We start from the raw sequence: 14567 nt of genomic DNA, 5'->3' as shown, positions 1-14567 counted from the left end.
ATAATTTGTATAGAGTAGTTAATTCTGTTGGAGTAGTTCAAGTTTAACCATTTGAACTCTGATAGAATGTCTCATAAACTGGACATGTTACTCGTTTCATCACCCCCAACCCCTGCAGCAGTTTCTTGGTCCAATCTTCCTATACACAACCTTATAGATAATGAGCATAGTAGTATAATAAACAATAAAGAAAAAAGCAGAAGAACAAGAGAAGGTGTAGAATGACTACTCCAGCAATTCATCTAAAATCATCCGAAACAGGAAATTGACTTTTTACAATAGGAGGAACAGAATCCAAAACACATCAGTTAATATGACGAAAATGTAAATCATCTGAGACAACAAAGGAGCTAGTCTGCCCTCTTTCCACAAGACCAGAAAGAACTAACTAGTTCAACAGTCATTTAGCCGACTGACTGACGACTACGAAGAAATAGGGTGCTTGTGATCAATGCTTTGGTAGGTTGGGTGTTCCAGTCAAGGCGAAACATGGAGCGCTTACATCTTTCCAGTTCATATATGAAGATAGCTTTGGTGATATAGGAGATCCCAGAGAAGGTGAACAATCTCCACAAGTTCCCCTTTTTTCACACTGATCATACATCAGCAGTTCTGGCATCTCTTCCACCTCAAAGTGCTTCTTCACAGGGGTCTCTAGCTCGTACATCGAAGACTGATTCACAAATCAAAAACACAAGAGGTTCAGAAACAACTCTAATCACACAGAATCAAAAGACTACATGAGTTATAGATAACTTCAAATCCTACTCACCATTGATTTCATTGGCAGTTTAGGCGCATGTGGAGATGCTACTAGCTGCACAGGGATATCTGTCATATGAAAAAGATTATCAACTAAGACATGGAAGATATATGTCTTCATAAAACAATAAGACACGGTTGCTCAAATTCAATTTTTTTACCATTGTCTAGTCCAACTTCCTTCAGAAAAAAATCCATGTCCATCACCTTTCTCTGTGCTTTGATGCACTTCTGATGATCATGCAGGAATTGTTCTTCAGCTATACAAGTTGGAGTATTCGCTGCTGCAGCAGCACTCAATTTCTTATCAAGTCCCTTCTTGGACCCCTGCTGCGTTGATGGCTTGCTCGAGTTTGTAAGATCACCGAGCGCTTTCCTGCCACCCTTAGCAAAGTTTTTAGTGGCATTAAGATCTTTCCCGATGGAAATTACACCAGTGGAGTAGTTTTTCTTTGATGCCTGCAGAGAAGAAGGCTTTGCTGAGTTTGAGATGTCATTAAGTGCTTTTCTTCCACCAAGTCCTCCTCCTTTCTTCAGGGCCTTGGAAGTATCATTCTTTCCAAACAAAGAAGCCCCTGTGGAAGATAAAATTTAGTTAACCAACAGTAGTAAATCATAGCATTATGTCAATGGTTATATAATGAGGTTATGAAGTGAGGTTTCTACCATCAAAATGTATACTGATATTCTGATCCTGAAGCGTAGCCATGTATTCGTGTCCTAATAAAATTTGAAGAAAATCCTGCACCCTGTAAATGAGGTTAACATGAAATGAAAGTCAACATGATTGATCACATACAGAAAGTAAAAGAAAAAACAACAAAGAAATGAGTGTTATAAGAAACAAAGAAGTTTCACTAACGTTTTAACTCCACGAATTTCAAAAGTGTACTAGGATGTCACATTTCGATTCAGCGTTTATAGCTTTATATTCTCTCTTCAACCATTTAGAATAACATTTGCAGTGGAAGCAAGGAACAGAATTAGCAAAAAAAAAGAAAAAAACTGCTAATCGCTTTTCAATATAAGCAGTTCAAATTCTGCCCAATAAAGGGCATGTGTATGTTGGAAAGAAATAATTCTCTATAATGTACATCTGCAATCCCATCTTCAAGAGGGCAATTAAAAAATAGACGGTTTAATACACTGTTGATGACATAGTTTTTTTTCTCATAAGTTGTTTTCAAATGAAGAAATGAGTGTTATTTGCAAGAATCAAGTTAAATACTGATACTATTTGATAGAACTGCTCAATGTGTATAGAGCTTTATATTCACTCTAACCATGTAAGATGACCTTTTGCAGTAATAGCAAGAAACAGAACTAACAAATGCTCCTATCAATCAGGGACAAGGGGGTACGAAAAAGATATGCCAAAACTAGCACCAAACTCAACAGAATGATTACCAGATATAATCTATCATTCTATTTTTGCTAACAACAAATGTCTCTTTTTTTGACATTCTTGTTTGTAAAGGGTAAAGGTTACTTGTAGAGTTGTTGGAGTAGGGTTATTATCTTACTAAAGTAGCTAGATTTTCTATCAAGATCACATCACTAAACCCAAATCTTTTTTTTGGTAGAGTTTTTAACCTTCTAAAGTTAAAGTTCTCCTGTATGGAGAAAATTCCTCGAGGAGTGTTGGGTAGGAGTCCCTTTCAATTTTTCAAGAATACTTTCTTAATCAAACAACCCAAAACCCTAGAATCATACATCTTTAGTTCAGTAAAATGAACCAGAACTTTAATCAAATGGAAAAGTGGGTCAACAAGATTAGAGCCTAAGTAGACAGCAAGAATTTGAGTATAAAATCTGTCTCCAACTTGAACCCTGGATAATGATACAAGAAAATTTAAGACAAGAAAGCAGAAAGAATAAAAAATTGAAGAACCCCCAATTAGGAAATGTACAAGAATCAAGGTTTTAACATAGAGCCGTATAGCAGTTAAAAGAAAGAAACTAGAATCATCATTCTTGAAGTAAACATGTAATTTTCTCACCGATTAAAATCAGGATGATAGTTAGAAGAACACAAAAATACTCACAGAATAGAGAAATTTGCAGCCTTCTTGGGAGAATTCACACACAATGTTATCAAGATTTCTTCTAAGTTCGTAAGGTATGTGTTGATGATTTCTCAAAATTCTTTTGTGTTTTTTTTCGCAGTAGTTTTGATGTTGCATAACTGGCAAAAGTAAATATAAAGAGACGTTATTAGAGGAGCCCCTGCCAACGGTCATATTTTGCCCCTTTTCCTTAATTGCCCTGGTTTTTGGTTCTAATTACAAAAATGATAATTACTACTGGTGAGTGGTGATATTCCGTATTCCTGGCTTTCTTTTTCATTTGCAGTTTATGTGTTAATGGCCTAATAAGTATTTTAGACAACCAAATAATTTGTAAGATAACTATAGAGAAATTTACCAACAAGTAAAAAATCTCACAAGTGGGTCTAGGGGATAGAGTGTACGCAGATCTTACCCATATTTTGGGAGGTAAAAAAATTGTTTCTGATAGACTCTCGATATAAGGACAAGCAAATTCAAAGCAGTACAAAAGAAATAACGAAATCGAATAAGCTAAGGCAAAACGCAATAAAATCATGATAGAGCAGTCTGAAAAAGATAAGCGGTAAGATAATTATAGAGAAACTTAATGACAAACACTAATTAATAACTTGATAAAAGTAATAACGTACTTGTTATAATGATTTTTACTACAGTAATTGCGTACATATAGTTTATATTAGTAGTTTAAGAACTAGTAACTTTCTTGTTAATAATCGGTTAAACAATAGTAAGTATATTAAAAATTTACACGATCAATATATATAACTTAAATCGCCAATTTGGAAGATATTTGGTTTGAATTTTTTCTTCTTCTTCTTCTTCCAACTCTTCTCTTTCTATGACAAGTAATTAAGAATTTTTTTTTGGGGAATTTGTGATAGAGTATAACTACATCTTTTTTTGTATTTCTATGTACCCACAAGATTTTCTCCAATTCCTTTTTCCCCCCAATTTGAATTGCACACAGATAGTAAATATATGAAATACAAAAAGAAGAAGGAGAAGAATTTCTCTTAAAAAAATTAATCTAAATAGCTGCACACCCAACCTTTTAAAATTAAATATAACCGGCAAATAAGTATGTAATAATTTATATATATCAATTAAGGAAAGTAAACACCGAAACTGGTCAACTATTTGTGTAAGGATCCCTTTCTTCTAATGAGTCTACAACTACTTGGATTAATTTAGTTTAGACCATCTACAGCTTTGTTCAATTTAAATTGAGTCCATTTCGTAAACAAAATGAAATGGAGAAACACTTTCACATCGAGTCAGGATGGCCGAGCGGTCTAAGGCGCCAGACTCAAGTTCTGGTCTTCGTAAGAGGGCGTGGGTTCAAATCCCACTTCTGACAGTTATTTTTTATATATATATATATATATAATTCCTTTTTTCCTTTTATTTAATGACCAATGTCAAACATATAATTCCTTTTTTCCTTATATTTAATGACCAATGTCAAACAATTCAAATGTCTATATCATGTTTATATACGGAACCAAAAAATGAGTTTGTAAGAGTTTTGGATAGTGACCCGAATCTGGTTTTGACTTTCAAAAATTGTTATTTTTTAATATAATTCCTTTTGCCCTTTTATTTAAAGAACAATGTCAAACAATTCAAAGGGGCAACATATCGTAATTTATATGATTGGTCAAAAGCAAGTTTATATACGGAACCAAAAAAAATGAGTTTGTAAGAGTTTTGGATATTGAGCTGAATGTGGTTTTTGACTTTCAAAAATTGTTTGCTTGGACAATTATTGTTAGGAAATTGATAGATGTATCAAAATTAACAAGGAAAAGGGTCAAATTCACCACTCTACTATGCAAACAGGATCAAGGTTACTCTTCGTTATATTGTTGGTGCAAAAATACTGTAATGTTTTATCAAAGTGGTTCAAATATAACCCTCATATGTTAGGGTTGTCCTAGGTGGAAGACAAATCCTAAGCGATACTAACATCATGACGAGGGTGAAAGCGGCCTGGCATATGTCACCTTTTCTCCTAACTGCTGCAACACAATCAATAGCACGCTGATCACCAACATTTATGTTGGTGTTCAGGAAAGTGGGTTATTCTCAAATTGAATTGAGCTCTACCTTAAAAAAAAATGATACTAGTGCTAAGCTCAGTTGGTACGTGGTGACTGTGAACACTTAGTTTATACAATGTTATACTAGTAATATAGTCCTTTCCATTCGAATAGGTATGATGTAATTTTATGAACTTAGGTGTTCTTAAAATCGAGCTTAAATAGCATCAGAAGAGAGGAATTAACAAGGAAAAGGGTCAAATTCACCACTCTACTATGCAAACAGGATCAAGTTTACTCTTCGTTATATTGTTGGTGCAAAAATACTGTAATGTTTTATCAAAGTGGTTCAAATATAACCCTCGTATGTTAGGGTTGTCCTAGGTGGAAGACAAATCCTAAATGATACTAACATTGTGACGAGGGTGAAAGCGGCCTGGCATGTGATCTTTTCTCCTAACTGCTGCAACACAATCAATAGCACGCTGTTGGTGTTTAGGAAAGTGGGTTATTCTCAAATTGGATTGCGCTTTACCTTAAAAGATTAATACTAGTGCTAAGCTCAATTGGTACGTGGTGACTGTGAGCACTTAGTTTATATAATGTTATACGAGTAATATAGTCCTTTCCATCAAGCAGGCATGATGTAATTTTATGAACTTAGGAGTTCTTAAAATCGAGCTTAAATAGCGTCAGAAGAGAGGAATTAAGCTAGAACTAGATAAAGTAAATCCGAGTCCGGCTAGTCCGTTTGAGAGCAAAAAAGTAAGATTTATGAATATGCATAGTTTCCAGTTCTCTTTGTGTTGTAGTTTGAGTTCGATACATAATTAAGGCAACTTAAAATTCCTCCACTTCTCCCTCACTTTTGTTTCATAATTCATTAGAATATCTATTTTCATAATCCATGCAAGATTTCTTGAATTTTGACCCCATAACTGCTCAAGTTAGAGGATCACAAGCTTATTCTTGATATTATTTACAGATTATCAATCTTAAAGAAGTACAAATCAAACTTTGTTGAACACCAATGAAAATGGTGGTTGTCCTTGTCACGACCCAATCAGAGGGCCATGACGGGTACCTGAACCTAACCTATCGTGCATCTCTTGACATACAACTCATAACAATATCTAGGTGGACCACAAAGATAACTTATAAATATCATAATCTGTAAGGGCATGAATCCAAGAGATAATGCACATCTATTCATTCGCTATCAAACTATGCCCATATAAATATATACACAAGCCGACAAAGCTGTCAAAATGATATATAAAATATGAACCGATAGGGTTATAGAACATTTAACTATATACATCTATCTACGAGCCTCTACATGGAGTGCATAACATCAAAAGAACGGGACAGGACCCCGCCATGCCCATATATACACAAAAGAATAGTACCAGCTAAATTGCAGCTTCGGAACTAGAGGAGCGCTCTTGCACAATCGTTGATGAAGCAGCCTAGGGGTCTGGTCCGTCTACCTGCGGGCATGAACGCAACTTCCACAACAAAAGGACGTCATGTCACGACCCAACCCCGTGGGCCGTGACTAGCGCCCGATCTGGGCACCCAAACACATCTATTAAATGCTATCTCAAATTTTATTAAACGCACCCAAGTATATAGCAGAAGCCGACAAGGCTATATTTCAAATTTAGATAATTTCCAGAAAAATTTCGGCAGAGTTTCCTTTGTTTTACGGACTATCCAATATAACCCTGTGCACAGAAAATACCAACAAAGGCCACACAGGGCCAACAAAGCAACATATAACCATATGCGGACCGGCCGCGGCGGCGAATGGGATCGCCCAAACACAACATATACACGCATCCATACAGAATGACCCCAACCCACAAATATGTCCACAGACCTCTAAACAGACCGACAGAATCATATGACGGGACAGGGCCTCGTCGTACCCCTGAATGACGTACATATATACAATAGCAGGAGACTGTACCAAATATAGGCTCCGGATAAGAGGGCGCCTCAGAATAGCAGAGTAAGACCCTAAGCGGGCGGACCAGCAAACCTGTCGTCCGTACCTGCGAGGCATGAAAACGCAGCCCCCGAAGAAAGGGGGTCAGTACGAAATATGTACTGAATATGTAAAGCCTGAAGTACAGAAACCAAGACCATAACCGGAAACAGAACGAACAGAAAGGAATGCAAAAATACAGAATATCAAATGCATATTTCAAAACATAAGGAATGTGTACAAAAACATATGCCATATCCTGTCCGACCTCCCGCCAAGGGACTCGGTAGACAGACCGTGGTCACCCTCCCGACACTGGTGCCACAACGCATAAGGATCAGAATAGGGACAACCCCATAACATAGCATGTCATAACAATTGGCCATATCGGATCATATCATATCATATCAAAATAGTGTACATGGCACAGCATACTCCACAACCCATGTACACGTATACCTGCCCCCTCACCAACGAGGCACAGCGAACAATGCAGAGGAACACGCTTGACAACATATCCTGGCCCGGGCTCAGTGGGGGAAACATTGAGGCATCCACGAACGGAGTAGTGAGAAACTAAATGCAATAAAAATACCGTATATATTACCAGAGACTCAATGAGATCGGACGGAATCATAGTAAGTGATTTCAGATGTCATAATGGATTACGGAGGCATAATCTTTCTAAGATCGTTTTCAAGATCCCAAAACAATATATAAGACTTAACGGAATGTTTAAAACAATTCTTAGGTAATAGTTAGAGGAGTAGTTAGAATATCTCTAAAGGAAATACTCGAAGACAAGTCATAACCACAAAAGGGTAAAATCGGAAATAGTGGGCCCACCTCGGAACAAATGAAGCGGTGGGCTCAAATTACGTATATTAAGCTTATGGGATCACCTACAGAGATCCTAGGGCATTCCATAGCTTCCTAAGCAATTTTGGGGAAATTTGCATAATCTTTCAAGAAAGCATACTTAAGGGATTCAATTCTATTGAATGAAAATGCAACAATTTCCAAAGCGAATTCCGATGGACAGAATATTCCCCGAGGCGTAATTCCCAAGCCTAGTACATCTAGGATATGCCAAAAGAAGGAATGGGTAGCCTTACATACCTTATATGCGTCTTGCACTCGTCCAAAACTCAAATCCCGTTTCGCTCAGAATCTACAAATGGTCAAAGTTACCAATTAGGAATTTGCAAACTTTAAGAATTCACTTAACTTCATATTTGTCTACCGAAATTTCGGCAGCACTTCCCTAATACATATAACATCCTCGAGGCTTAGCTCGGCTCAATATACATCAACCACAACAGCCCACAATACCACAAACATCATAAATCATAACAAAATAAATCTAACGTCAATATTCTTCCTTTCTACCTAAAGCGACAACTTTCATCCGAACTTCACAACATCAAACTAACATCAACATTATCGTATTCATTTTCTCATTCAAGGTTATTCAAACACCTTCCAATAATTTTCCAAGCGATATACATGAATTCGAGTAGTCCGCCACTTTCCATATTCTATCCAAAACTTCTACGAATGCAACAAAACTTTCCAAATCACATTGTTTTCCTTCCAAACTCATTAACAATCATAATTTACATTTAGAATCTTGCTTCCACACTTATACAAAAATCATATAAAATTCACATAATTTCTCATAATTACATACAAGCAATTTCAATGCCATTTCAATTCATTAAACCTTCATTTACATTATAAGGATCACAACAACACAACTAACATATTAAACAAAATTAATTCATTGCCATTCTTATCTCCATACCACACGGCCAAATGCACCCATATATACCCACTTCGTAAACTTCCATATTTTCATAATTTCTACTTATTCCTACATGCTACAACACATATATATATATATTCCAAAGTAAAAGGAGCAAGATCTTACCTTTGTTCTTCCAAGCTTCTTCACTAAACCCACTTGTTAATTTGAAGAAACAAGCTCCCTACCTCCCAAATTAGCTATACCAAGTTGTAGAGGGACTTTAAATTAGTATGAAAACCACAAGATATAAATTTTTGAAGCAAGATTTTTTTTTTTGGAGGTGATTTTCTATGGCCAAACCCGAAACCCTCTTTTTTTTTTTGCTCTTGCTTTGCTTCTTATCTTAAGTCTTCTAAGAGAAGAGATAAAGATGAGGATACATAATAATATAGTCCCTTAGTTAAATTCATCACATGGGAATTTAATGAAGGCATGGGCTTGGGCCACACCATGGCCGGTCACCCTTGTGCCTTGGGCCTTAATTTCCATTCCTTTATTTTGGCCCAATGACTTATAGTCCACGTTTTGTAATTCCCGAAACTAATTTCTAAAATTCCAAATTTACCCTTAGCCTTATCCCACACTTCCACAAAAATATTCTTTCATAAACAACTCATGTGTTACATAAAATTAATTATGACCTTATTTTTCACAAGTCAAGATTATTTCCATTTTTTTTCCAAATACGCAAAACACGGGATATAACACGTCAGTACGATCAATGTACCGAGTATGTAAGACATGATAACAAAATAAGGAAAGTATGAAGACAACATAAGAAAAAGAGATCAATCTGCACCTCTGAATGCCTCTTAAGGTGGATGTCATGCATGCTTAGCTTTAAAAAAAAACATTATCATACATATCTATATATATAATATCCTGCCCGGCCATTTAGGCTCGGTGTTATCATCACATCATCATCATCTCGCGTCCGGGGCATCCCGCGTCCGCGGTAACATCATAATCTACTTGTTGTAGTGGTGTGCACATCTACATGCCTGCCCGACCGACTATAGCGCGGCGCGGTGTGAGAAAATACATACATATATATATAAAGCATGCATGAAAGCCCAAATAAAACGTTACAACTCTATCGGAGTGATGTAAGGTCGGTAAACCTCCGATTGCCATTATGGAATCATCATTATCGCTATATCTCACCTTGAAGAAACAATTACCATAAGATGAGATCAACAACAAAGAACAAGATCAATAATCATGAAACAAAGCTCAATAATATCATAAGAGAATCAAGAACATAAGCTTCTAGCATTTCCAAGAATGGGGTCAATATGGGTATCATTCGTATGGGTTGCATCAACAAGATCATGCCATAAGAAAGAAAAGGGTCAACCTTAACATACCTTGTCTCCTTAGTTATACGGATCCCACGAATCCTCGTACGCTCTACGAATGATTATCTACAGTAAATGAATTATCCGTATCAACGATGGGTTCATAACTTATAAGAGAACTCATTTAGATATTTCGTCGAACGTCTTATGTGCATAAGATTCATGTAGCTTGTTTTACTCAATTCTATGCATGTTTCGGTACCACCAATCCTTCACTAGCTCTTTTCCATCTTCATAACTCACTTAAAAATCCAACAACTTCATACTACAAATTTATTTGCACAAACCAGCCCAACAACATCACAACCATATCAAATCTAGAACAATTCATAACTCAAACATAGCTAAGAACAAGTTCTAGCACAACTTAAACTTTACTTTCACATTTTCTCCTTCCCATAAGTTGTGTAAAGGCCAAATAATACTATAAACATGAAGATGGAGTGATATCTTACCTTCAATCACAATGATAACTGTAGATTCGAAATTACTTTACTTCCAAGAAGTCTCCAAATTCAGCACCACAAGGGGAAGAACAATCTAATGATGATCATGGAATTCTTTATGTTAAAATCACTTAGATTGCCCTTGATTTTGGTCTTAGGTAATAAGAAGACTTATTGAGAGTTTTGGAAGTGTTTAGGTCCAAAAATGGTGAAATAATGATTGAGGGTCGAATTGTGTCTTTTTATAGTAGTCTAGAAAATTCTGGACCGACATCATCTGCGGCGTCGCAGACACTGTCTGAGAGCCGCATGTTATGTCGCAGACCTTGCTTGATCAACAAAATTCTCTGTCACCATCTGCTGCACCATCTGTGTCTCTCAGACATGGTCTGCGGCTCGCACGTTGTGCTCTGAGAGCCACATATTGCGCCATAATGTGACACCTTATCAAACTTTCGCTGAAACTTAACTCCGATGATCCGACAAGTCTTAGACCTTCCCGAAGCTTACTAAACATGGTTTTACTATCTTATATACCCAAGATGGACATGTCTATCCTCATAACCTCAAAAAATTAGTCCCGCTTCCCAAGACTAAGACAACTAGTACTCGACGAAACTCAACGTACAAAAATACGAGGTGTAACAGTCCTCGTGCTATTGATTGTGGCAGTGGTGGTGGAGGGAGAGAAGGTACTAGTGATGGAAGAAGAAGAAGTGTAGGGGAGGGGATAAAATGAGTAGGTGCGGTGAGATGACATATCACGTGGCATTCACTTCACCACAATGTCAGTGCCATGTACGTAAGATTGGCTTCCACTTAGAACAACCCTAACAGAGTAGGGGTATATTTGAATCATTTTGCTTACGTCGGCATCATAGTAAGGTTAAATATGAATCTTTTCCCAAATTAATATTTAGACATAATTAATGCAACAACCCCAATCAGCCTTCAGAAAGGACTTAAAAGAAAATTTTGATTAGACCAATTTAGGAGGATACCGGAGAAAAATTAGATATGTTATGAGGCCCGCTTTAACGGACCTATAGATTACAAGTCAAGTGGCTTATTACTTCTTTTTTACAATTTGTTTTTTACTATATTAGTGTTTGAACAAGCAATTTCCTCTTTTTTTTCGACTACAATTTTAAGTAGTTTTGTGAATATATACAATTTATTAACTAAGAATTTAGTAAGAAATAATTGTCGAGTGCTTACCAAAAATTGAAGTATCGATTCTTGTACTTCGAATAATAATTCAATTCTGGATTGTTCGGTTATTACAGAGCCTATAGCAAATGATTCAAGATATTTGGTTGAACATTGACTTGTGCTAAGACCAAGAGCGTCTTTAAGGACTTTCATGTTTTGAAGGCTCGAGGATAGTTATAAACAAGCTGAGAAGTACAATGTTAATTGAAGCAAATTAAAAAAAAATATATGTTAAAGAATACGAGTCAGTGCGCCGCACCTGAGTACATAAGGCATATCGCATAAGGTCTCTGATTGATCTAAGTCAGCATGCCACACTAAATCGATGACGAGGAGTTTTGTCTTTTTCAACTTATGCCATATCTATATATACTTCATAAACACGTTTAGGGTAGTGTTGTATAATTTGGGATTAGAAAAGTTTCTTGAAAGAATGAGACCTCTTGGTTTGTGTTCAATTTTAGATCACTTATTTTCAAGAATTGAAATTTCTTGAGGTAATCTTCTACTTTAATCCTTATATTTTGGGTTCTAATTTATCGTTCTTGTGATTAAATGCATATATTATTTGTAGCTTGTGACGTACATTTAAGGTTCTAAATTTTTCTTGTTAACTCTTTCGGACTGTTTTCGGCTACGTCTAATCGAAATTTATCTTAAATATTTTTTTAATTGTTATTAGCTTATATTCTGTAATAATTTATATATCAGGTTGTACCGAATAGTGTTTGTTTTTTGGTGAAAACGGATAATCAATTAGAGATTTGTATTTCAAGAGTTTGAAGAAAAGTGGGTCGTATCCAATCCCGGAAACTCTCCTTTTAGATAGGCTTTCGTGATTATAAGAGTTAGATTGAAAAAATTGAGCATGAGAAATAAGAAAATCAAGAAAGGTAAATTTGGTCTTCAGAATAATCACTGTGCCCGGATATATTGTTCTTGAGAGAAAAAGTAAGGGATATGTTACAAGAGACGAGATGGGAGTGCCTTGGCTTACATGATAAGCTATCTATATGTAAACCAAAATGAGACTTTTCTACCCCTAAAGTACGGGTGAGGTGACGTGAGGATTCCCCTGGTCCCCCCGAGCATCCGGTCTTATATGCGATCTCGATCACATATAGTCCCCCACTTTCCGGGTTTACCCTAATCGTGAACCCAGAAAGTGGAAGAGCACATCACTTCTAACCTTCACATGAGAGATCTTCGAATCGTCGCGGCTTACCTCGTGAGCAGACAACTTGTCAGGATTTTGAATTTAATGCGCCTTTTCGCTCATTCAGTGGCATCATTTCCCTTCGTACGTGTTCTTTTCCTATCGTACACTATCTACCACGTGTTCCATTATCAACCTAGCCTTTTTACGGGAGATCGGGCCTTCGAAATGATGACGGAACCCTTTCTTCGAGGTATGACTTAGGGCGCCCCAAAAAATACCCTCCCCCCACTAGGGTCACGCCGCTTACTCTTTCAACTCTATAAATACTCCCAGCTCTTCTCCAAGGAATCACTTCCTTCTCGAGCTTACCTTCTTCAAAGAAATCTCTTGCGACTTTTCTTCTAGGCTATCATCTTTCTTGCAAATATTAACCACCTTCTTTCTCGACTTTTGCTATGTCTTCTGATTCATCCATAGCTGGTGGCACCACCTCCGAGCCCGGGCGGCTGGAAACAGCGATTTCGAGGTCTCCATTCAATAAGTCCCGATAGACCGTCCCCTATCACATAAGGCGTCAAAGAGAAAATATCGGCCTTAAGCACCGCCCCTTAACAGGCAAACATGTTTATTCCTAGAAAGTGGTCGACCGATAAAGATCTGGTTGCGCGCGACACTTCTACTGCTCTGGATCGTGAGAGAGATTGGCCGGCGTGTGTATACCATTCATCCATTCACAAGGATAACCTTAGCCAGGTTAAGAAGAACTCTGGTTGGAAAGATATTGAGGTGTTCCTCCCGACCAAAGAGGAAAACATTACTTCCCACCGACCCGGCTACTCTTTCGTCTATACCTATCTGTTCTCCTTAAGGATCAGTGACCACATCGATCCCGTGATTTTGGAGTTTTTCCAGAAATACCAAGTATGCTTAGCCCAGGTCGGGCCGGCGATCTGGAGGACTGTGGCGTGCCTTAGGTACCTCTATACACAGGTCCAAGAGGAATTTACTCTCTCCCATTTGATCCATCTCTACTCTCCGAAGATCTTCAAGGCCGGGGTTCTCCTATTATCCCGGTGTGGCCAAAACACAATAATTACGAGCATTGATGACAATTTTGACCGGGGATGGACAGAGACATATGGAATCATCGCCACCGAGGACTTAGTCAAACCCCCCGACGCTTTCATACCCGAACACTGGAACCTTAAACATAAGCGTATTTACCCCCTTGCCCTCTTAAGTTGTGTTTTTACTTTTGATCGTTGATTTTCTTTTCCTCAATTCTTCAAGTCGCCCCGTGGACGCTGAATCTAATATTAGATCTATCGAGGTGGGTCCAAAAATCCTTGATTTCTCTTCCCCTAACATCAGGGTGTGGAAAGAAATTTCGATCAGGAACAACTGGAGGGGAAAGAACCACGGGCTACACAAAGGGTCTACCGTATGTCCTTTGTTTGATGTATCTGAGGATCCGGCCGTGGCCGTCCAACAAGTGCTACAAGTTGCTTCCTTCTCCCTCTAGGGGAGAGAAAATATGCCCCTGACTCGAGCGAAGAGGGCGTCTTCAAGTCCTGCTCATTCGACAAAAAGGAACTAGCAAGCCGTAGGGATGGTCGGAGTCCAACTTTGGGGACCCAAGACACCCCTCAAGTGGAAATAGACCTGGAAGCCGATACCAGCGATAGTCCATAGACGAAAAGTTGCTCAAGAAGCTACTACCGAGGC

General features: G+C 37.6%; 1 protein-coding gene and 1 non-coding gene across 3 annotated transcripts; one reads left to right on the top strand and one right to left on the bottom strand.

Moving 5' to 3' along the window:
• Window positions 1–215: 215 nt before the first annotated feature.
• On the bottom strand, window positions 216–2955 carry LOC132631958 (uncharacterized). 2 transcript variants are annotated; one of them, XM_060347720.1, is made up of 5 exons: window positions 2808–2955; window positions 1429–1511; window positions 924–1337; window positions 773–831; window positions 216–673 (listed from the first exon to the last, which is right to left on the bottom strand). In XM_060347720.1, the coding sequence occupies exons 2-5, from the start codon at window positions 1469–1471 to the stop codon at window positions 449–451; spliced, it is 741 nt and encodes a 246-aa protein (XP_060203703.1). In that variant the 5' UTR covers window positions 1472–1511; window positions 2808–2955; the 3' UTR covers window positions 216–448. The 2 variants fall into 2 exon arrangements, with proteins under 2 accessions (XP_060203703.1, XP_060203704.1); XM_060347721.1 differs by having other exon boundaries at window positions 2763–2945.
• Window positions 2956–4104: 1149 nt separating this feature from the next.
• Window positions 4105–4188, top strand: TRNAL-CAA (transfer RNA leucine (anticodon CAA)). Its single transcript has one exon. It is a non-coding gene; the product is annotated as a tRNA-Leu (tRNA).
• Window positions 4189–14567: the final 10379 nt, after the last annotated feature.

This window comes from Lycium barbarum, chromosome 3 (genome assembly GCF_019175385.1).
Source record: "Lycium barbarum isolate Lr01 chromosome 3, ASM1917538v2, whole genome shotgun sequence".
Lineage (NCBI taxonomy): Eukaryota > Viridiplantae > Streptophyta > Magnoliopsida > Solanales > Solanaceae > Lycium > Lycium barbarum.
Note: the sequence above shows the minus strand (reverse complement) of the source record. Positions and strands in the feature narration are given on the sequence as shown.